The sequence below is a fragment of the Bufo bufo genome, chromosome 6, assembly GCF_905171765.1.
Source record: "Bufo bufo chromosome 6, aBufBuf1.1, whole genome shotgun sequence".
NCBI classification, from domain to species: domain Eukaryota; kingdom Metazoa; phylum Chordata; class Amphibia; order Anura; family Bufonidae; genus Bufo; species Bufo bufo.
Window position 1 is genome coordinate 260,581,370 of NC_053394.1, and position 23,593 is coordinate 260,604,962.

The 23,593-nt window shown below is 44.0% G+C and overlaps 1 protein-coding gene across 1 annotated transcript in view; it reads left to right on the top strand.

Moving 5' to 3' along the window:
* Positions 1-23,593, top strand: part of ZSWIM8 (zinc finger SWIM-type containing 8) — a 134,121-nt gene that overhangs the window by 57,225 nt on the left and 53,303 nt on the right. Inside the window, exons 9-12 of the mRNA XM_040437848.1 lie at positions 6,430-6,605; positions 6,691-7,729; positions 21,136-21,267; positions 22,896-23,075. Coding sequence (XP_040293782.1) covers positions 6,430-6,605; positions 6,691-7,729; positions 21,136-21,267; positions 22,896-23,075 — 1,527 coding nt within the window. The remainder of the gene's footprint in view (positions 1-6,429; positions 6,606-6,690; positions 7,730-21,135; positions 21,268-22,895; positions 23,076-23,593) is intronic.

A 23,593-nucleotide genomic window follows, 5' to 3' on the forward strand; every position in this document is an offset into this window, starting at 1 on the left:
CTTTGTGGTGGGAGATAGTATGCGCCAAACATCTATTAGTCTAAGGGATTGGAGATGTCTCTTAAAACCACGGGCTACCCCAGGGGAAACAGAGGACCTACCGGAGGAGGTATCCAAGGAGACATCCAGGGGGAAGTTTATATCCCCGCCTAGTATGATCGGCAAGCCATCAGCGAAGTCAGTTAATGCAGAGAACATCTTAGAGGCAAAACGGGAGTGACCTGTATTGGGAAAGTAGACATTAGCAATTATTAGGAGTTTTGTGGCTAAGGAGATCTTAATGAAAAGAAAACGACCAGAACTGTCAGAAACCGTGTCCAATATTTCACAGGGTACTGATTTGTGTATGGCAATGGATACACCCCGAGATTTAGACTCCGGGTGTGTGCAGTGCGACCAGGTCGTGTAGTACCTATTTTTGCAGGATGGCACATGACCAGTTTTGAAATGAGTTTCCTGTAATAGACCTATTAAGATCTTTTGTTTATGCATGTTATAGAGAATTTGGTTACGCTTGGCTGGCTCATTGAGACCGTTCACATTGTAAGAGCTGATTCTAATAGACGCCATATAGGATAGCACATATTAAGAATCTATATGCAAGCTTGTCAGGAAAGGACATGGGGAGGTGAAAACGAAAGGAAAGACCAAACAAGACAGGGTAGACATAGCAAGGACATACAATTAACACATAAAACAATAACCTGTGGCGTTCAACCTGAGGTATCAACATCTCAGGGAAATCTTCAGCCACACTGAGGAGATAGAAGCGATGAAAGCCCAAGGTGAGCAAGCATCCTCCCACCACTCAATATTAAGGCATAACGGACATAGAGCTATTTAGTAAACGTGGGACTGCCCCTAAACTAGACCAACCAGTGGAGCTAGGGAAAAGGACAGAGCCAAAGAGAACTAGAAACTACACATAACACCCGCAGGGGTATATAGGCTAGTGACTCCTAGCCATGAGCTAGGGGTAGGAACCGTAAACATGAAACCACAATTAAAGTAAACGGTTGCAAGAGACCCACTTAAAAAAAAAATGGGCGCAATAAAGTCCAGCACAGACTAGAGATATGTAGAGCTTCTCACGGCGTCTTCCTCGCTTTCGACGAACGTGGTGAGACTTGTGTCCACTGTGTTCTATCTGGCAGCGGTGCAGGGGATGGCAACGCCGGCCAGTCTGGGAGGGAGACCTTGGGTAGTGAAAAAGTCTCCAGGAATCTGGGGAGGTCTTCAATATCCCGGAATGTCGCCATCTTGCCGCCTTTCTTGGCGTGAAGTTGAAATGGGAAGCCCCAGCGATAAATTATGTCTTTCTCCTTTAGCAGGGAAAGGATAGGGCGAACCGCTCTGCGTAGCTGGAGTGTCCTTCTCGATAGGTCAGGGAGAATCTGAATTTGAGCCCCCTGGTAGGATAAATCCTCAGATTGCCGTGCAGCCCTCATAATGTCCTCTTTCATTTTAAAGAAGTGCACGCGGCATACGATGTCGCGCGGCCTGTTGGGGTCTGCAGATTTAGGCCCTAGAGCCCTATGCACTCGATCCAGTTCAATGGGGGTATCTTCTGGCCTCTGCAGCAGAGAGCTGAATAGCGCTTGGACAGTGGCTTCCAAGTCAGACGGCGCGACAGACTCCGCAAGCCCCCTAATCCGGAGATTGTTCCTCTGGTGGCGGTTATCGATATCATCGATGTGGGATAAAATTTGGGAGATCTGTGTGGAGTGTGTAGAGATCACTTGTTGGTGGTCTGCAAGGTGTTCGAATATTGCCTCTTGCGTTTTCTCAGAGGCCTCCACCCGGTGACCCAAATGGATAATTTCCCCCTTTAGTACCTCCATCTCCGTTTTGTATGTCTGCTCAAGCCGGGAGACCGAGTGAGCCAAGTCCTCCTTTGTAGGCAGCGCACGCAGCTGTGCTTGTAAGTCCCATCCAATGTCGGAGACACATGAGGAGGGGCTCCTGGAGTCAGTGTCTGAGGGAGCCGAGCGGGAGCCGCGGTCTGGTAGCGGCGTGGAGGAGCCGGCGGCCATCTTGGGAGCACCTTGCTGTCCCGTTGTGGTCTGCTGAGAACCGAAGAATTTCTGGATTCCGGCACCGTCACCTTGCTGGTCGGTCTCAGCATTGCCCTTTGCAGTTTTCCTGCCCATATTGACTAGGTTATGGCAGCTTTAGTAGCCGGGGAATAGCTGTAATATTGCGAGTGGCGGGAGAGCTGCAGCGACGCGCGTCCTATTCAGCCATGAGCAAGCCACGCCCCCCTGTGGACTGCTTTTGAACGTCCCAAGGTTTCCTGTGTCCCCCAAGGAATTGGGCGAGAAAACGAGATTTTTGTATAACTTACCAGTGAAATCTCTTTCTCGCTCTTCCTTGGGGGACACAGCACCCACCCATTGTTTTGGTTGCCCTGACGGGAGTTTTGACTTGTTGGTGTTAATTTGGTTGATCCTTGCCTTTGTTTTAACTACTTGGGCACATAACTGGTAGTCGCTCGCTCCAGGCTGAGGGTATAGCTGCTGGAGGAGGGGCTTAACAGTCTTTCACTTAGTGTCACGCCTCCTATGGAGATGAGCTATACCCAAGGTTTCCTGTGTCCCCCAAGGAAGAGCGAGAAAGAGATTTTACTGGTAAGTTATACAAAAATCTCGTTTTTTAAATTTCACCTCCATTTTGCATTAAAGGGGTCCTCCAGCTGTTAAAGAGGACCTTTCACTACAATAAAATATCTAAACTAGGCATAAAGACATGGAGAGCGGCGCCCAGGGATCTCCCTTCACTTACTATTAATCCTGGGCGCCGCTCCGTTCTCCCGGTATAGGCTCCGGTATCTTCAGATTTTAGTTTACATTTTTTATTGTAGTGAAAGGTCTTCTTTAATATTGATCACCTGTCGTCCGGATAGGTCATCAATATCTGATCGGTGGTCACCTGGCACCCCCGCTGATCAGCTGTGAGAGGAGAAGGCAGCACTCCACGTAGCTGCCACTTCCTGGTCTTTACACTGTGCCTGTGGAGCGGTGGTGTAATGGAATTACAATCACTTGAATGGAGCGGGGCCTTGTACTACGCTGCACTTCCGAGACGAATTACAGTGTAATGAAGAGGAAGCGGCACACGCATGGAGCTCCGTCTCCTCTTCAAACATCTGATCAGTGGAGGCGCCGGGTGTCTGACCCCACCGATCAGATATTGATGATTTATCCTGATGACAGGTGGTCAATATTAACTGCTGGACAACCTATCTTGACGATAGGTCATCAATAGTCATGGCTGGACAACCCCTTTAATTCCTTTTAAACACCTATAAGTTGAACACACTTCCTAAATGCCATTTTGAATCCTTTGAAGTTTTCAGTTTTTCAAATGGGGATACATGGGAATTTTGGCTTTTTCTGGATCAACCCTGTAGATTAGTGAGTGTAATGGGTGGACTAGAACTTCAGAACTGTGTAAATGAATGAGGTCTTCTCTTTAGGACAGAGTGCTGTGAGATTTTCAGTGGTAGTATTTTCCCAATTATCGCATTCTACAGAGCAAAGCAACCCAGCTGCCGCTTCCAAATGTCTAGGGCAGCTGTGTGTATTGCTTTATCAAGGACCCATCCACCTCAGTCTTAGGCCGAATGCACACGGCTGTGTTCCACGGCCGTGATCAGTCCGTGGTAACCCGGCCTGGATTCCTGCTGAGAGCAGGAGCGCACGGCATCATTGGTTGCTATGACGCCGTGCGCTTCATGCCGCCGCTGCACTACAGTAATACACTCGTATGATCCATACCAGTGTATCACTGTAGGGCAGCAGCCTGCATTAAGCGCACGGCGTCATAGCAACCAATGACGCCGTGCGCTCCTGCTCTCAGCAGGAATCCAGGCTGGGTTACCACGGACCGCTCACGGCCGTGTGCATTCGGCCTTAATGCAACATAAAAGTCAGGGTTTTCTGTAGCAAATATTTCCTCCCATTTCATCAAGGTATTATAATGCCGTTCTATAGTTAGTTGTACCCAAAGGTAAAAATAAGCTTGTATGTCTAATTTTTGTCTTCGGGCAGCTTCCTTGCACACTATAAGCGATTCTTTCTATTCAGCTCAGAAAAGTTGTTTCACTGTGCCAAAACGACCTAACCTCTAAGCCAACTTTTTATTGCCTTGGAAACTCATTTTTTTTTTTAAGTTAACCCTTAATGTTCTTAGGGAACGGTAATGGAAGAACACAAATAAAGGCAGTGTCTACTAACTATCCTGTGTTTACTGTACTTGGTGGGTTTATTCAAGCTGCAAATAGTAGTCATTGAGCGGTTTGGTTCTAAGCAGCTATTCATGGACATACTGTATGGTTCTAACTAGAGATGAGCGAATTTAATGTTATGAAATTCGTTCACGCTTAGTTTGGTGGTAAAAGCAGAATTGCGTTATGGATTCCATTACCACGGACCATAACGCAATTCTATGACGGAATGCATAGCGGAATGCCTTTAGAGCAGGCATGCTCAACCTGCGGCCCTTCAGCTGTTGCAAAACTACAACTTCCAGCATGCCCGAACAGCCTACAGCTATCAGCCTACAGCAGGGCATTGTGGGAGTTGTAGTATTACAACAGCTGGAGGGCAGCAGGTTGAGCATGCCTGCTTTAGAGGCATTCCGTTATTCATTCCGTCATAATAGAAGTCTATGGGCTGCATAAAGGATCTGTCCAGTATCTGTTATGCAGGAGAGGACTCCCCTGCATAACGGAAACGGGACGGATCCGTTTTGCAGCCCATAGACTTCTATTATGACGGAATGCCTCTAAAAGCATTCTGTTATGCATTCCGTCATAGAATTGCGTTATGGTCCGTGGTAACAGAATTCATAACGCAATTCTGCTTTTACCACCAAACGAAGCGTGAACAAAATTCTAAATATGAAATTCACTCATCTCTAGTTTTAATCATCTAAGCTTTGTAAGGTGGTCTTAACTTTTTGCTGTTCTGCAAGTAAAATTAAACTTAGGCCTGTTTCAGAAAGCCATAATGTTGGCACGTTTCAGCGTCTGTATTACCGCTGCAAATTCCGGCCAACTGTGGTTCTTATGACCCAAACTAACAGCAGCATAAAGATGTACGATGCTGTAAGGGTACTTTCACACTAGTGTTATTCTTTTCCGTCGTTGAGTTCTGTCCTAGGGGCTCAGTACCGGAAAAGAACTGATCCGTTTTATCCTAATGCATTCTGAATGGAGAGCGATTCGTTCAGGATGCATCAGGATTTCTTCAGTTCAGTCTTTTTGCCTTTTCAGGACGGAGATAATACCGCAGCATGGTGCGGTTTTATCTCCGTCCAAAATTCCGGAACACTTGCCGGAATGCCGGATCCAGCATTTTTCCCCATTGAAATGCATTAATGCCGGATCCGGCCCCGAGTGTTCCGGCAAAACAGATCTGGCATTGCGGTCTGCGCATGCTCAGACCGCAAAAAATAAATGCTGGATCCGTTTTTCCAGATGACACCGGAGAGACGGATCCGGCATTTCAATGCATTTGTCTGACAAATGCCCTCAGTTTGCATACATTTTGACGGATCCGGCAGGCAGTTCTGGCGACGGAACTGCCTGCCGGAATCCTCTGCCGCAAGTGTGAAAGTAGCCTAAGTTCAAATCATTAGACAAACGTTCAGGCCGGGACTTGTGACTTTAAAGAAAACCTGTTGCAACGAAGAGCAGTTCAATCTGCCGACAGTGTGTTATAGAGCAGGGGGAGCTGAGCAGATTAATGTGTATGTATGTATGTGTATATATATATATATATATATATATATATATATATATATATATATATATATATATATAATTTTTGTATTTTTTTTTTTGTGGAAGAAAATTCAGCAAAACTTGCAATTTATACATTTAACACTCTGCTCTTTCTGAGCTCACTTGTGCACAGTGGCCATGTTAACAGTGATTGATAGCATTCTCTTTTTAAGTGTTTATCCAGAGATAGATGTCAGTCAGTAATAAGATGGCTCCAGTATGCAATTGAACTTAAAAAGAGCAATGACTTGCATGCATAAGTTTATAATTTATACTGAATCTTTTCCCATGAAACTATATATCATTCTGCTCAGCTCCTCCTGAAGCATATCAAAAACACAAAGAGAAGGGGAAAGCTTTTTGTCTGTTGGAACAACAACAGAAACTACACTTTAAGGATCACAGGAGGGGGGCTAAAATTGGGAAAACTTAAATGAAAGTACATCTGTTGGGTTTATTAATTTATATTTAGAAAACAACAAAAGAACGTGTGTCTCTGGACAATCCCTCTAATAGGACCAGTCTCATTGTTGCAAATTTAAATTTATGATCACATCAAACATGGGGAAGAGAAGTCTGGGATGGAATAGTGGGTTGTGATTTGCATTTCTGTCAGCTAAGACAGCTCTGGCTTATATCTACAGATAACAGGTTGGTGGTACAATGTGCGAACATCAGCATCCCATAGCAGTGCTAGTGGACATACAGGTCGCAGCAATGGACAGTCAGAAGTTGCTGCTCATGCCTGTGCTAGTATGTGTGATGAAATGGTTGTCCTATGGAGATTAGCAGTTTTAGATCCTACCATCAGCCCACAAAGGTATGTTGACGGTTACTGCCTACATAATGTGTCTGTAAGTCTTTGCTTTTATTGCCTTTATTTTTGCTCGTTTAATGTATTACAGACGACGGGACCTCTGTTCTCAGTTACGTCAGTGGCAACTAAAAGTCATTGAGAATGTGAAGAGGGGCCAGCATAAAAAGTCTCTAGACAAACTCTTCCAAGGTTTTAAACCAGCAGTAGAGGCATGCTATTTCAATTGGGAAGAGGCATATCCCATTTCAGGAATCACTTATTGCAGCAGTGACAAGAAGAACTCTTTTTGTTGGGTCAAAGCGTTTCAACAGAGAACCTGCCGACTGCAGTGTTCTGAGGCGGTATGCGAAGGTGGACGTGCACAAGGGCATGAAAGCTGCCTACTCTTTGGAGAACGGTCACGTCCTTCTTCCCAGGAAATGTCTGTACGCCCCAAGGAGCTTGTGGGCAAAAGGAAAGTGGCATCTGAAGTACCTCAAAGAGTACTTAGGAGACTTTCTACAGAGGGTGGAGAGAAAGCTATATATAAATCTACAGTCAACAAAACAAAATTACCAGCAAGTAAATGTCTGGCCAACAAGCACAGTGGAAAGCGTCGAATGAGTAGTGAAGATAGTTCTCTAGAACCAGACATGGCTGAAATGAGTCTTGATGATAGTAGCTTGGCACTTGGTGCTGAAGCCAGTAATACTTTCAGCTTCATTGAATCTCCTCTAAGTAGATGTTACAGGGACAACTTTGAGGATGAGGGTGGTGTTTACTATTCAGAAGGTCTAGAGTCTACTGTCATTGTAAGTGCTGCAGTGCCTAAACCTGATGCAGGTGTGGAAACATCTGCTGCTAATGGCAGTGGAGAAGGGGATTCAATTGTTGCAGATGATGAGGAGAGAGGAAGCCTGAAGGTAGAGGCAGTGGCAGAAGATGGAGCAGTGGGTGGGGGTGCAGGACACAGCAAAGCACCAGAAGAAGGTAAGAGTCGTGAAAAGGGTGAGGATGATGACTATCAAGCCTACTATGTAAACCCACAAGAGACAGCTAAAAATGAAGATGAGAAAGCAGAGGAAGGAACAGAAGAACAGGATATATTTGCAGGAATAAAGCCTCTGGACCAGGAAAACAGAATGGAGGTAATAAAATGGTAAACGTTGCATATTTACAGGTGAAACTCGAAAAATTAGAATATTGTGCAAAAGTCTATTTATTTCAGTAATGAAACTTAAAAAGAATTCTATTAATGCAGCTTAAAATTTGTATTTTGTGAAAAGGTTCAATATTCTAGGCTCAGTGTCACACTGTAGTCAGCTAATTAGTCCATACCCCCTGAGCAAAGGGTACCTGAGATTGTGACTTTGGGGTTTCAGAAGCTATAAGCCATAATCATCCAAATTATAACAAATAAAGGCTTGAAATATCTCGCTTTGCATGTAATGAGTCTATAGTTTCACCTTTTACGTTGCATTACTGGAATAAATGAACTTTGCACGATATTCTAATTTTTCGAGTTTTACCTGTATGTAGACTCATCAGTAATTTCATGATGATTTGTGGTGTTTACTACGCAGTTTATATTAGACAGGAAAGTTCTTGTAAGAAGGTACTACTAATGCGTAATATAATAGTAGTACTACTACTACACAACTGCAAGTATTACTACTACTACTAATAATAAAGGTACCTTTTGACACCAAGCATTTATATATTAAAGGGGTTTTCTGAGATTTTTATACTGATGACTAGGGATGAGCGAATCGACTTTGGATGAAATATCCAAAGTCTATTCGCATAAAACTTCGTTCCAATACTGTACGGAGCAGGAGCTCCCTACAGTATTAGAATGTATTGGCTCCGATGAGCCGAAGTTATTACTTTGCAAAGTCTCGCGAGACTTTGCGTAATAACTTCATAAATTAATTTGTACTGTAAAAAAACATTTCCCGAACTGTGGTTCGGTTCCAAGTGGGAAATGTTTTTTTACAGTACAAATTGATTTATGAAGTTATTACGTGAAGTAATAACTTCGGCTCATCGTAGCCAATACATTCTAATACTATACGGAGCTCCTGCTCCGTACAGTATTGGAACAAAGTTTTATGCAAACCGACTTTGGATGTTTCATCCGAAGTCGATTTCGCTCATCCCTACTGATGACGTCACAGGAGCGCCACTGTCTTCTCAAAAAAGCTGATCGGCGGGGGTCTCCGTTGTTGGATCCCACTGATCAGATACTGATGACCTATCCTTAGGATTGGTCATCAGTAAAATGAAATCCTGGAAAACCCTTTTAAGTAGTGTAAAAGAGATCTTATAAAATTGAGAGAAGAAACCTCCCCCACTTACATCGAGTCATGAGAGCTATAATTAAATATCTCCCTCTCTGGGGAGAAAATCTGTACAATCTACAAGAATTCCCTAGGTACTTCCAGATGTGTACATTTCAACATATAAGCTAGATGGTATAAGACCCCTTGGGTGCTACATAACATTTCTGTGGAAGCTTCATTCCTCCTCTGCTGGTGCCGCCTGACTCTGTCAGAGTGCTGCTCTGATGACTTAATCTGTGGCCCTTATCTCTGAACTCCTGACAGCTTATACACACTCATTTAACCTAAATTCTTAAAGACTATTATGTCTGTTAGGAAAGGGCTACAGATCGAGCTGTCAAATTGAAAAAAGGAGTAAAAATTAGGGTTGTCACCAGTGGAGAGTTAGTAAGTTCTTTATTTTAAATCAACTCGACGCGTTTCAGGGACAATGGCAAGACCTCTTCTTTAGGAGAATAAGAGCATACACATAGCATAAAAAGACATATATAAATAGAGATAAAAATGTATTGTCTAACCAATGGAAATTCATAAATGCCCGGGAATCAGGAAACCGGAAGTGAGGGACGTCACTTCCGGTTGTGGACCACATATACAGCGAGTGTGTTGCAAAAAGCACAAAATATAGCCCTTTTTCATATATATAATAACAAATGGAATCAGTTAATAATATTTATTGAGAGAGATGGCTCTGGTTCCACTGAGATCACTGGAAGCAGGCTGTGGGGACATGCGTTCCAACATGGAACGCATGTGAGGTTGCCGGGAAATGGTAGAGAATTGGAATGCTCCCGCAGCCTGCTTCCAGTGAGTCTGGTGGAACAAGAGCCCTCTCTCTCAATAATTAAGCGGCCAATAGGATTAACTGATTACATTTAATATTATACAGTATATATGAAAAGGGTTATATTTTGTGTTTTTTGCAATACCCTCTCTGTATATGTGGTCCGCAACCGGAAGTGACGTCCCCATAACTTCTGGTTTCCTGATTCCTGAGTGTTTTGGGCATTTATAAATTTCCATTGGTTAGACAATACATTTTTATCTCTACTTATATGTGTCTTTTTATGCTATGTGTATGCTCTAATGCTCCTGAAGAAGGGGACTTGCTATTGTCCCCGAAACACGTTGTGTTGGTTTAAAATAAAGAGCTTCCTAACGCTCCATTGAAGTTCCTGGCTACATCATTGGGATATTGGAGTTTACCATACTTTCAAGGCGATCTCAGTGAGGGAGGAATGGGTACAAGTGTCTTGAGCTTATCTTGCATCCCCTCCCTGGTGAAGTAAGTGACCTTCTACATTTATTACTATTTATCTATAATTGTCATTCTTATGATTTTTTTTTAGCACTGTATGACACTTAATTGAATCACTGCACCAATGCTCCTATCATATCTTTTACACTTTTATTTCTGGCAAATCAGCTCTCTGACAGATTCACTGATAATTGGGGAAGGAGTAGTCTGCAGATCCTGTTATAATGTTTTAATTAAGACCAATTGAAAAAAAGATTTCCAGCCCAAAATCAGTAGAATGCAAAAAAATAAAAAATAAAATATCCTCAAAGGTGTCCATAGCCTTTAACCACCTCCGGACCGCTGTACGCACAGACGCGTCCTGGAGGTGGTTGATTCATTCCTCCTGGACGCGCCGGCGCGTCATCTCGCGAGACGCGAGATTTCGGTCACAGCCGGCCCGCGCATGCGCATCGCGGGCCGGCAAAAGTTAGAGGAGTATTTCATCAGCAACCTGCCAGCCAATGATCGTCGCTGGCAGGTTGCTGATTTTTAAAAAATCGAATCACAAGCCAGATAACAGATCATATTAGTAAATATGATCTGTTATATGGCTTCTCTGCTTCTCTGCTGGTCCTTTTCGTCGGTTGGATCCAGCAGAGAAGCAGACATCACTGTGAGTACACACCAAACACTGCCCTTAGCCCCTGATCACCATCCATCACCCCCATCATCCAAATTAACCCCTTGATCGCCCCCTGTCAATCACTTAGTGAAAGACAAAAAGTGATCAGTGTAAACTGACACTTTTTTTTTTCACTAGTATTGGCTGTTAGGTTTTAGGGATAGTTTAGGCCCCTTGGTTAGGTAGTTAGCGTCAGTTAGCGCCCACCCCACCGCACCGCAGTCACTTTTATTCGCTGTTTAGCGTATCGCTAATCAGCATTTGTACTTTTATAGTATCTGTAAGTGATCAAAACTGATCACGGTCAGATCTATAATAGTATTAGTGTCACTTTAGTTCGCCCTCCACCCAAAACGCAGTGTTTGCCCGATCAGGCCTGATCGGTCGCCCACACGTGCGTTCACCCACGCCCGCCCCACCGCAGTGACAAAAAAATTTTTTTTTTTGATCACTGCACATTCACTTGACACGCTCTGCGGCGATAAAAAAATCAGTTTTGATATTTTTTATCAACCGCAGCGGCCTCCGGTACTTCGCTAGCCTCCCCTTTGTAAGACAGGCTTGCTTTTTTTCTTGGGTAGTCTCAGGGAATACCCCTAAATTTAGTAGTCCAAATGTCAAACAGGGGGTATTCTTCTGAAGAGGCCTACAGGATTCTGACCCAGTCGGATGAGGAGTGGGAACCCTCATCTGATGAATCTAGCGGGTCAGAATATGAACCTGTAGAAAGCAGTGGCTCTCTGACCCAAAGTTCGGACGAGGAGGTTGAGGTCCCTGGCAGCACCAGGCGTACCCGGCCCCGTGTCGCTAGACCACAGGTTATGCAGGATCCGCTTCAAGAGCAGCAGAGTGGGGCTGTCGCTGCCGGATCACGTGGTGAGGCATACACCAGCAGCGCAGCCCTTCCTGGACCTAGTACCAGCACTGCCGTACAACATGGTGAAGTAGCGAGCACCAGAAGGGCAGTTGAAGCTGGTACGGTGGCACGTGCACTAGTTACCCCGTCGCAGCCACCGCACAGACAGGCCCGTAGAGCCCCTAGAATCCCTGAGGTGCTGGCAAACCCTGATTGGCAGTCACCAACTTCAGCCGCACCAGTAGTTCCCCCTTTCACCGCCCAGTCTGGAGTTCGGGTTGAGACGGCTCAGATCAGTACGGCCCTGGGATTTTTTGAGCTGTTCTTGACTGCGGAGCTCTTGGACTTAGTCGTGGCAGAGACCAACCAATATGCCACACAATTTATAACCGCAAACCCGGGAAGCTTTTATGCCCAGCCTTTCCGGTGGAAACCAGTCCAAGTTTCCGAACTTAAAATTTTTCTGGGCCTTCTCCTCAACATGGGCCTGACAAAAAAGCATGAATTGCGGTCATATTGGTCAACGCACCCAATTCATCACATGCCCATGTTCTCTGCTGCTATGTCCAGGACACGATTTGAGGCCATCCTGCGTTTCCTGCACTTTAGCGACAACACCACCTCCCGTCCCAGAGGCCACCCAGCTTTTGACCGGCTCCACAAAATTCGGCCCCTCATAGACCATTTCAACCAGAAATTTGCAGATTTGTATACCCCTGAGCAAAACATCTGCGTAGACGAGTCCCTAATACATTTTACCGGGCGCCTTGGCTTCAAACAGTACATCCCAAGCAAGCGTGCCCGGTATGGGGTCAAATTGTATAAGCTCTGTGAAAGGGCCACAGGCTATACCCACAAATTTCGGATCTATGAGGGAAAAGATCAGACCCTGGAGCCGGTCGGTTGCCCTGACTACCTGGGGAGCAGTGGGAAGACAGTCTGGGACTTGGTGTCACCCTTATTCGGCAAGGGGTACCATCTTTATGTGGACAATTTTTACACAAGTGTGGCCCTCTTTAGGCATTTGTTTCTAGAACGGATTTGCGCCTGTGGCACCGCGCGAACTAGTCGCGTGGGCTTCCCCCAACGGCTTGTAACCACCCGTCTTGCAAGGGGGGAGAGGGCTGCCTTGTGTAACGAAGAACTGCTCGCGGTGAAATGGAGAGACAAGCGTGACGTTTACATGCTCTCCTCCATTCACGCAGACACGACAATACAAATTCAAAGGGCAACCCGTGTCATTGAAAAGCCCCTCTCAGTCCACGACTATAATGCGCTCATGGGAGGGGTGGACTTCAATGACCAGATGTTGGCTCCCTATTTAGTTTCCCGCAGAACCAGACGCTGGTATAAGAAGGTGTCTGTATATTTAATTCAATTGGCGCTCTACAATAGTTTTGTTCTCTACAGTAAGGCTGGGAGAACACGATCCTTCCTCAAATTCCAGGAAGAGATCATCGAGAACCTCCTTTACCCAGGAGGTTCCGTGGCCCCATCCACCAGTGTAGTTAGCCGTCTACACGAGCGACATTTCCCCAGTGTCGTTGCTGGTACCTCAACCCAACCGCCACCCCGAAAAAAATGTCGTGTCTGTAGCAGGAGTGGAATAAGGCGTGACACCCGCTATTTCTGTCCTGACTGTCCGGACCACCCTGCCCTATGCTTAGGAGAGTGTTTCCGGAAGTACCACACACAGGTACACCTAGCATAGGGATCACATCTCACCAGGACAGGCACACAGGGCTATTAGGGCCCTTTCTCTCACAGCTGCTGCAAACCTCTCCTTTCACCTGGGATAAAGTGCATAACGTACTTCGCCACATCTTTGGGCGATTTGCGCTTTGCACATTGTCCCATGGGGAAGGAGAGGTTTGTTCTATAAAGGTAAAAAAAACAAAACAAAAAAAAAATTACCGGTAAGTAAAAAAGTTAAAAAAGTTTAAAAAAGTTAATATGTTCTGTTCTAAAGTTAATAAAGTTATTGCTTTGCGGCCTGGTTTTTTCTTTTTTGTTTTGTTTTTTTTACCTTCCAGGTGGACCATCCGATCGACCAGCTGCAGCACTGATGTGCATTCGGACAGAAGCATTGCGCTGCTGTCAGATTACACGCAAGTCGGTGTATGCGGCGCTGCAAGACGAGATTTCTCCTCTGCAGTAAAAGATATGCTTGCCAAGGCATATGAGCTGAGGAGGTGGCGGTGTTCATATACTTTGGCAAACACTTTGTATATATAAAAAAAAAAATCCCGGCAATGATTTATTCATCCACATCGATTGATGTGAATGGAGAAATCTGGTTTGCCAGGGCATACGAGCTGAAGTGGGTATGGATGTTGGGCGGAGCTCCTATGTCCTGGCAGACGCCTTTCCCCTCCTTTTTTCTTTTTTTGGCCGAGATTTTTTCATCCACATTGATCGATGCGAATGAAGAAATCTGTGCCGTTCATTTTTTTCTTTCAGCCCAGAGGCTGAACGGAAAAAAAAAATCTCATTACCCGTATGCTCAATATAAGGAGAATAGCAGAAACTCCTAATGCTGGGCATACATGTAATGATTGCGGAGACCCTCAAATGCCAGGGCAGTACAAACACCCCACAAATAACACCATTTTGGAAAGAAGACACCCCAAGGTATTCGCTGAGGGGCATATTGAGTCCATGAAAGATTGAAATTTTTGTCCCAAGTTAGCGGAAAGGGAGACTTTGTGAGAACAAAATCAAAAAAATCAATTTCCGCTAACTTGTGCCAAAATTTTTTTTTTTCAATGAACTCGCCATGCCCCTCATTGAATACCTTGGGGTGTCTTCTTTCCAAAATGGGGTCACATGTGGGGTATTTATACTGCCCTGGCATTTTAGGGGCCCCAAAGCGTGAGAAGAAGTCTGGTATCCAAATGTCTAAAAATGCCCTGCTAAAAGGAATTTGGGCCCCTTTGCCCACCTAGGCTGCAAAAAAGTGTCACACATCTGGTATCTCCGTACTCAGGAGAAGTTGAGGAATGTGTTTTGGGGTGTCTTTTTACATATACCCATGCTGGGTGAGATAAATATCTTGGTCAAATGCAAACTTTGTATAAAAAAAATGGGAAAAGTTGTCTTTGCCAAGATATTTCTCTCACCCAGCATGGGTATATGTAAAATGACACCCCAAAACACATTCCCCACCTTCTCCTGAGTACGGAGATACCAGATGTGTGACACTTTTTTGCAGCCTAGGTGGGCAAAGGGGCCCACATTCCAAAGAGCACCTTTCGGATTTCACAGGTCATTTACCTACTTACCACACATTAGGGCCCCTGTAAAATGCCAGGGCAGTATAACTACCCCACAAGTGACCCCATTTTGGAAAGAAGACACCCCAAGGTATTCCGTGAGGGGCATGGCAAGTTCCTAGAATTTTTAATTTTTAGTCACAAGTTAGTGGAAAATGATGATTTTTTTTTTTTTTTTTTTTTTTCATACAAAGTCTCATATTCCACTAACTTGTGACAAAAAATAAAAACTTCCATGAACTCACTATGCCCATCAGCGAATACCTTGGGGTCTCTTCTTTCCAAAATGGGGTCACTTGTGGGGTAGTTATACTGCCCTGGCATTCTAGGGGCCCAAATGTGTGGTAAGGAGTTTGAAATCAAATTCAGTAAAAAATGACCTGTGAAATCCGAAAGGTGCTCTTTGGAATGTGGGCCCCTTTGCCCACCTAGGCTGCAAAAAAGTGTCACACATCTGGTATCTCCGTACTCAGGAGAAGTTGAGGAATGTGTTTTGGGGTGTCTTTTTACATATACCCATGCTGGGTGAGATAAATATCTTGGTCAAATGCCAACTTTGTATAAAAAAATGGGAAAAGTTGTCTTTTGCCAAGATATTTCTCTCACCCAGCATGGGTATATATAAAATGACACCCCAAAACACATTCCCCACCTTCTCCTGAGTACGGAGATACCAGATGTGTGACACTTTTTTGCAGCCTAGGTGGGCAAAGGGGCCCATATTCCAAAGAGCACCTTTCGGATTTCACAGGTCAATTTTTACAGAATTTGATTTCAAACTCCTTACCACACATTTGGGCCCCTAGAATGCCAGGGCAGTATAACTACCCCACAAGTGACCCCATTTTGGAAAGAAGACACCCCAAGGTATTCCGTGAGGGGCATGGCGAGTTCCTAGAATTTTTTATTTTTTGTCACAAGTTAGTGGAAAATGATGATTTTTTTTTTTTTTTTTTTTTTCATACAAAGTCTCATATTCCACTAACTTGTGACAAAAAATAAAAACTTCCATGAACTCACTATGCCCATCAGCGAATACCTTGGGGTCTCTTCTTTCCAAAATGGGGTCACTTGTGGGGTAGTTATACTGCCCTGGCATTCTAGGGGCCCAAATGTGTGGTAAGGAGTTTGAAATCAAATTCTGTAAAAATTGACCTGTGAAATCCGAAAGGTGCTCTTTGGAATATGGGCCCCTTTGCCCACCTAGGCTGCAAAAAAGTGTCACACATCTGGTATCTCCGTACTCAGGAGAAGGTGGGGAATGTGTTTTGGGGTGTCATTTTATATATACCCATGCTGGGTGAGAGAAATATCTTGGCAAAAGACAACTTTTCCCATTTTTTTATACAAAGTTGGCATTTGACCAAGATATTTATCTCACCCAGCATGGGTATATGTAAAAAGACACCCCAAAACACATTCCTCAACTTCTCCTGAGTACGGAGATACCAGATGTGTGACACTTTTTTGCAGCCTAGGTGGGCAAAGGGGCCCACATTCCAAAGAGCACCTTTCGGATTTCACAGGTCATTTTTTACTGAATTTGATTTCAAACTCCTTACCACACATTTGGGCCCCTAGAATGCCAGGGCAGTATAACTACCCCACAAGTGACCCCATTTTGGAAAGAAGACACCCCAAGGTATTCCGTGAGGGGCATGGTTAGTTCCTAGAATTTTTTATTTTTTGTCACAAGTTAGTGGAAAATGATGATTTTTTTTTTTTTTTTTTTTTTCATACAAAGTCTCATATTCCACTAACTTGTGACAAAAAATAAAAACTTCCATGAACTCACTATGCCCATCAGCGAATACCTTGGGGTCTCTTCTTTCCAAAATGGGGTCACTTGTGGGGTAGTTATACTGCCCTGGCATTCTAGGGGCCCAAATGTGTGGTAAGGAGTTTGAAATCAAATTCTGTAAAAATTGACCTGTGAAATCCGAAAGGTGCTCTTTGGAATATGGGCCCCTTTGCCCACCTAGGCTGCAAAAAAGTGTCACACATCTGGTATCTCCGTACTCAGGAGAAGTTGAGGAATGTGTTTTGGGGTGTCTTTTTACATATACCCATGCTGGGTGAGATAAATATCTTGGTCAAATGCCAACTTTGTATAAAAAAATGGGAAAAGTTGTCTTTTGCCAAGATATTTCTCTCACCCAGCATGGGTATATATAAAATGACACCCCAAAACACATTCCCCACCTTCTCCTGAGTACGGAGATACCAGATGTGTGACACTTTTTTGCAGCCTAGGTGGGCAAAGGGGCCCATATTCCAAAGAGCACCTTTCGGATTTCACAGGTCAATTTTTACAGAATTTGATTTCAAACTCCTTACCACACATTTGGGCCCCTAGAATGCCAGGGCAGTATAACTACCCCACAAGTGACCCCATTTTGGAAAGAAGAGACCCCAAGGTATTCGCTGATGGGCATAGTGAGTTCATAGAACTTTTTATTTTTTGTCACAAGTTAGTGGAATATGAGACTTTGTAAGAAAAAAAAAAAAAAAAATCATCATTTTCCGCTAACTTGTGACAAAAAATAAAAAGTTCTATGAACTCACTATGCCCATCAGTGAATACCTTAGGGTGTCTACTTTCAGAAATGGGGTCATTTGTGGGGTGTTTGTACTGTCTGGCCATTGTAGAACCTCAGGAAACATGACAGGTGCTCAGAAAGTCAGAGCTGCTTCAAAAAGCGGAAATTCACATTTTTGTACCATAGTTTGTAAACGCTATAACTTTTACCCAAACCATTTTTTTTTTACCCAAACATTTTTTTTTTATCAAAGACATGTAGAACTATAAATTTAGAGCAAAATTTCTATATGGATGTCGTTTTTTTTGCAAAATTTTACACCTGAAAGTGAAAAATGTCATTTTTTTGCAAAAAAATCGTTAAATTTCGATTAATAACAAAAAAAGTAAAAATGTCAGCAGCAAAGAAATACCACCAAATGAAAGCTCTATTAGTGAGAAGAAAAGGAGGTAAAATTCATTTGGGTGGTAAGTTGCATGACCGAGCAATAAACGGTGAAAGTAGTGTAGGTCAGAAGTGTAAAAAGTGGCCTGGTCTTTCAGGGTTTTTAAGCACTGGGGGCTGAGGTGGTTAATCTACACCCTTTGACAAAAAAAATAAAAAATGCACCAAGGAGGAGTCGTTGGAATTGGATGAAACTTTCTGTGTGAGTGTAATAATATATGTAAGTGATTACAATATTAGAGTGAAAGGTTACGTTTATTGGGGAAACCTGTACAATTGAAAGGCGGATCTAGTACCCTGTTGGGCCGCCTCTGGCCTGGGTACAAAATGAGATGCAGTTGGATATGGAGGCATACAGGTTCTCTATGGTATCCTGCCGAACATTTGCCCACAGATGTTGCAACTGGGCCTGTAGATCCTGCACACTCGTAGGTTGCCAAAGCTGGTGTCCCAGCTGGTCCCATAAATGCTCCACTAACATCACATCTGGTGACTGGGCAGGCCAATCTAGAGGAGACATTGCATAGGAAACCTTTGCTGTCTGTGGGTGAGCATTATCCTGTTAAAGGTACTGTCTCTCCTTGGGGAGAGTGTCTTAATCAGCGTGAGGGGGCTTATAGGCTATAGCTACCTTACATCTGGAGGCATTGGAGGTCTAGCTTGTTAAGAGCTCATTTGCATCCCTTTCTTGCCAGAATTCCAGAGGAACATGGCCCAAAAGCCTCCTCACGCCGATTAAGGCACTCTCTCCCCAAGGAGAGAGAGTACCCCCCAAAAACCCTGACTTAAGCCTCATTCACACCTCCGTGTCCGTGCTCTAATCCGTTAGCAGGTTTTCAGTGATGCATCCGCGTTGGGTCCTTATGTCCGTTTTTTGCTGTCCGTAATTTTCAAAGCATCTCTTCTTAATGATCTGTGAAACACGGATGGCATCCGTGTTGCATCAGTGGTTTTCACGGACCCATAGACTATAATGGATGTGATGGATCCATGAACCGGGCCGTGCTAAAACACTGATGTCTGAATACACACATTAAAATGAATGAGGACGTGTGCTGTTCATGGAGAACACGTACAGCACACGTCCGTGAAACACTGACGTGTGAATGAGAGGTCTCTCACCCAGTTAAGCCAGTACTCTCTGCTCTGCACAGATGTGGGGCAGTAACAGACAGCCGAAACAGCTGACTGCAGATGTGATGCTGGCATATTTATTATCCAAGTCATGCCTCAAGGCCTAGTTAAAGGGTCGAACATTGACTTATAGGATAGCTGCCTTACATCAGGTGGCATTAGAGGCAGAGCTTGTTAGGAGCTCATTTGCATCCCTTTTATCCTGCTGGAAATTGCCAGTTAAAAGCCCTGTAATGAGAGGCAAAACACGTGGCCGCTGGATATCCTGCACATTTTGCTCAGCTGTTAGTGTCCCTCGTATCACTGATCAATGATCGGGGCAGAGACAGGGGTGTTGTAAGGAAGGTGTCACCTGTCTGTGGGTGGTGGACAATGAACAATGACAATGACATTTACATATCTGCCTGAGACATAACTGCATGCTGAGATTTGCAGCAATTCTACATTGGTGCGGTATTTCTCCATCCTTTAGATATGGAACCTAATCTATATATAAAGAAGGACGTATATATGTATGTATGTATGTATGTTCCGCGATTACTCAAAAATGCAGCCATTGATTTCAACGAAACTTGGTATACACATCCCTTGCTACCTTGTGAGGGTCTCGGCTCTCTAGGATGTACCGTTCGAGATATTCCCAAAAAATTACCTGCATTAGCCAATACAAGCCTGCAAGTCTTTCTCTTCCTATCCCAACTGCCATACACACGGTCACATGTCCCTCATCAGCCAATAGAAGCTTTCAGGCGCTTAGTCTCCACATACACACAGTTTTACTCCAGGTTTCCATAACAACCCAGTCATTTTTCTTCACTGCTGTAGGTCAGCTTTAGGCTAGGGCCACACGACGACATGTGTCGCGCAACAATAAGTCGCACGACACATAGGGCACAACTACACTGCTACATGTATCGCGCGATATTGATGTCGCACCAATGTCCTCAACAATTTTTATAATGATAGTCCATGGTGTTGCACTGCGACATGTGACATGCTGCGATGCGACAGTCGCAGAAAAATCCATCTTGGATGGATTTTTTGCGACTGTCTTGTCGCAGTCGCAGCGTGTCAGATGTTGCAGTGCAACACCATAGACTATCATTAAGAAAATTGTTGGGACAAAATAACACATGTCGTCGTGTAGCCCTAGCATTAAAGGGGCAGGGCACTGTGGAGGTCACTGTTAAAGAGGCGGGCACTGTGGAGGTCACTGTTAAAGAGGCGTTCACTGTGGATATTACTGTTAAGGGGGCAGGCCACTGTGGAGGTCACTGATAAGGGGGCAGGGGCCACTATTAAAGGGGCAACTGCTGTGGAGGTCACTGTTAAGGCAGCGGGGTACTGTGGAGGTCACTGTCAAGGGAATAGGGTGCTGTGAAACTCACTGTTTAAGGGGCAGGCTGCTGTGAAGGTCAAAGTTAAGGGGATGGGCTGCTGTGAAGGTCCCTTTTTAAAGTGGGGGGAGGGGTCAGTGTTAAGGGGTGGGGGACTGTGGAGGTCACTGTTAAAGGGACGGGGTGCTGTAGAGGTCATGGTTATGGGGGATACTGTCGATATCTTTTAACGACACCTACTAAGAGTTTCAGGTTTCTGTTGTGATGTCACAAACCAACAAAAGGAAAGTGGCATTTAGGTTCCTCGAGGGGCCCTCTCATGACTTATTAAAATGGCTGGAAAGAAGATTATGAACAAAATTCCAGTGGAAGTGACACATCATGTGTTCTAATTCATCCCTTTGTTTGGAGTTCTGTATATTCTTGGAGAACAACACTCTAGACAAGGGGTCAGCTCCCTCTGGCACGCCAGCATACCCCATTTGCATTTATGAGACACAGCTGGAGTGCCTGACTCAGGTGGCGTAGCTCAGCATTTTCCTCCCAAATTCTTGGGTTGGGTTACTTCCACTGTATTTTAAAAAGAAAACATTTAGAATTCAGCATATTTCTGTTCTGCTTGGAGGAATTTAGTTTTCCTAAAAATTAACCAATGATTTGCTTGAAGTAGGTTAGAAATGGTTTGATAATGTCAACATTTATTCCAGGTATTGTTTGCTTGTGCTGAGGCTCTGTATGCTCATGGATACAGCAGTGAAGCATGCTGTCTTACAGTGGAACTAGCACATGATCTATTGGCTAATCCTCCTGACCTCAAGGTTGAGCAGCCCCCAACCAAGGTGAGAAGCATTGACAGGTGAGGTCTGATATCAAATTGCTTATAGAAGTGGGTTTTTTTTTACTACCAAAGGATTGGAATAAGAGGTAATACGGGATGATCCGCAGTGCAATCATATAAGGTTCCAGATGAGCTATTCCTTTTTGAAAGGTATCTTTATTGAAGTAGGTTTCTTTTTCAGGTGGTGATGCATTTCGGGCTGATTCAGACCATTCGGCCCCAAAACGCGTCACCACCTGAAAAAGGAACATACTTCAATAAAGATACCTGATTGCTCTGCAGCTCATCTCGTCTTACCTCTTATTCCAGTTCTTCAGCCTGCACGTAGTGCCTGAGGGATTAAGCCTGGCTGCATCTGCACCACTAACTTCATGCAACCCTGAGCCTTGTGCTCCTAGCGCAATAAGGTGAGCACCTCTTATTGAGATCTTCTTCACGGTCCTACCTATGTGTGCTGCTCTCTGGTTTGTTTTCAGTGTACTACCAAAGGATGTGATAGTGTATCACTACCATATGTCATTGTTTTCTCATGACTTGGAAACCACTACCTATCCTTAGCATGAAGGAGACTTTGCTCCACAGAATTTCTTTGTCCAGCTAAACTCTTGACTACTGCTGTCTCGGGAACTCTCCCCTAATAGATGTCAAGGAATAAAAGGATCGGGGTCTGATGTGCAGCGCTGTATAGAGTTGGAAGCAGTCAGCTCTGTGCACCTTGTAGTCTCCGTGCAAGGGTAACTGCGTCTCAGCTCCCATTCAAGTGAATGGGAGGTGAGTTTAAGTCCGCCTGCCCCAAAAACTACACCGTGTACGAAGCCTTCTGCTTCTGCGCTGTACATGGTGAAGCGTCTCATGCTGCGGCAGCCCGAAATAGCTGATCGGTTCGCGTGCTCTGTATACCCTCACTGATCTGATATTGATGACCTATCCTGAGGATAGGTCATCAGTATCTATAGAACATAAATAACCTACAAAAACCTCACCATCCTATTAACCAGCATCAAAAGCCGCCAATACAAGTATGCCTTATTGGGATGTTCATATGTTCTTTAATATAAAATATTCGGCTTGCTATTGTAAATATATGTATTTTGGTGTCTGCGGCGCTATTGTGTTCTCGGATATATTTATATCGGTGGTGTCCTGTTGTGATATACTGGGGACCATTTTTCATTCATATTTACTGAGATAAATTCAGTAGCGCCGTCGACACAATATATATTTCAAAGACATAGATCACTGTTTCTGGTATAATACCCCTTGCTATGTTCTCTGTATCAAGTTCCATCATGCTATGCTCTTCTTTTTGAGTGACTATTTATTTTGATATATTGATAGAATGTAAGATATTTTTATATGTTTTGAGTCCCATTGGCTTCTTTCTGGGTGCATCAGTATCTATAACCTGGAGAACCCCTTTAATGTCTTAACTGTTCCTCTAAAAGTTCATTCTGCTTTTGCAATGTATTATTTTTTATAGATGCTACTTTAAGTTGCGTATTGTGCTCAGGGTTGTGTCCTGTTTGTTCACATCATATATTACAGGCAGAGAATCACAATATCTAAAATTATGTTTACTGTGTTTGAACAAGGTACCTACTTGTTATAATTCTGTATTTTATTGCATAGGGTAAAAAAAACAAAGTTTCAACTAGTAAGCAGACGTGGATAGCAACAAACACATTGTCCAAAGCAGCCTTCCTTCTGACTGTGCTAAGCGAGCGGCAGGAATACCACAACCTGGCCTTCTGTATTGGAATGTTTGCCCTGGAGCTTCAGAGACCCCCTGCTTCCACCAAAGCATTAGAGGTAACCATTGTGTTCCACTGGTCAAAAAAAGAAGCTAAAAAAAATTATACTTTCATTTAAAATGAAACTCTGCCTTTGGCTTGATTCTACAAAATGGAGGTTATATATGTATATACAGAAAAGGCATGTTATTGAGATATTCTCATTAAACACAAGAAGAGTATAATGGGAAAATGATTACTGCATATAAGGCCTGTTTCACACTTGTGTTGGTAATTCCGGTTTCGAGATCCGGCAGAGGATCATAAAACTGGAATTAAACGGTTCCGTGCCATTTAATACATCTGGATATATCCGTTTCAGCCAGATCCGGTTGTATTAAATCAAAACTGAACAAATCTGATTCGGTATGAAAATTATTGTAAGTCAATGGGTGCGGATCTGTTTTTTTAGCTAACAAAAAAACCCGATCTGTACCATTGACTTACATTGATTTTCATGCCGGATCTGGTTTGTTCCATTTCGCAGACCAGGCACAAAACTGCAGCTTGCAGCGGAAAACGCAACAAAACGGAACG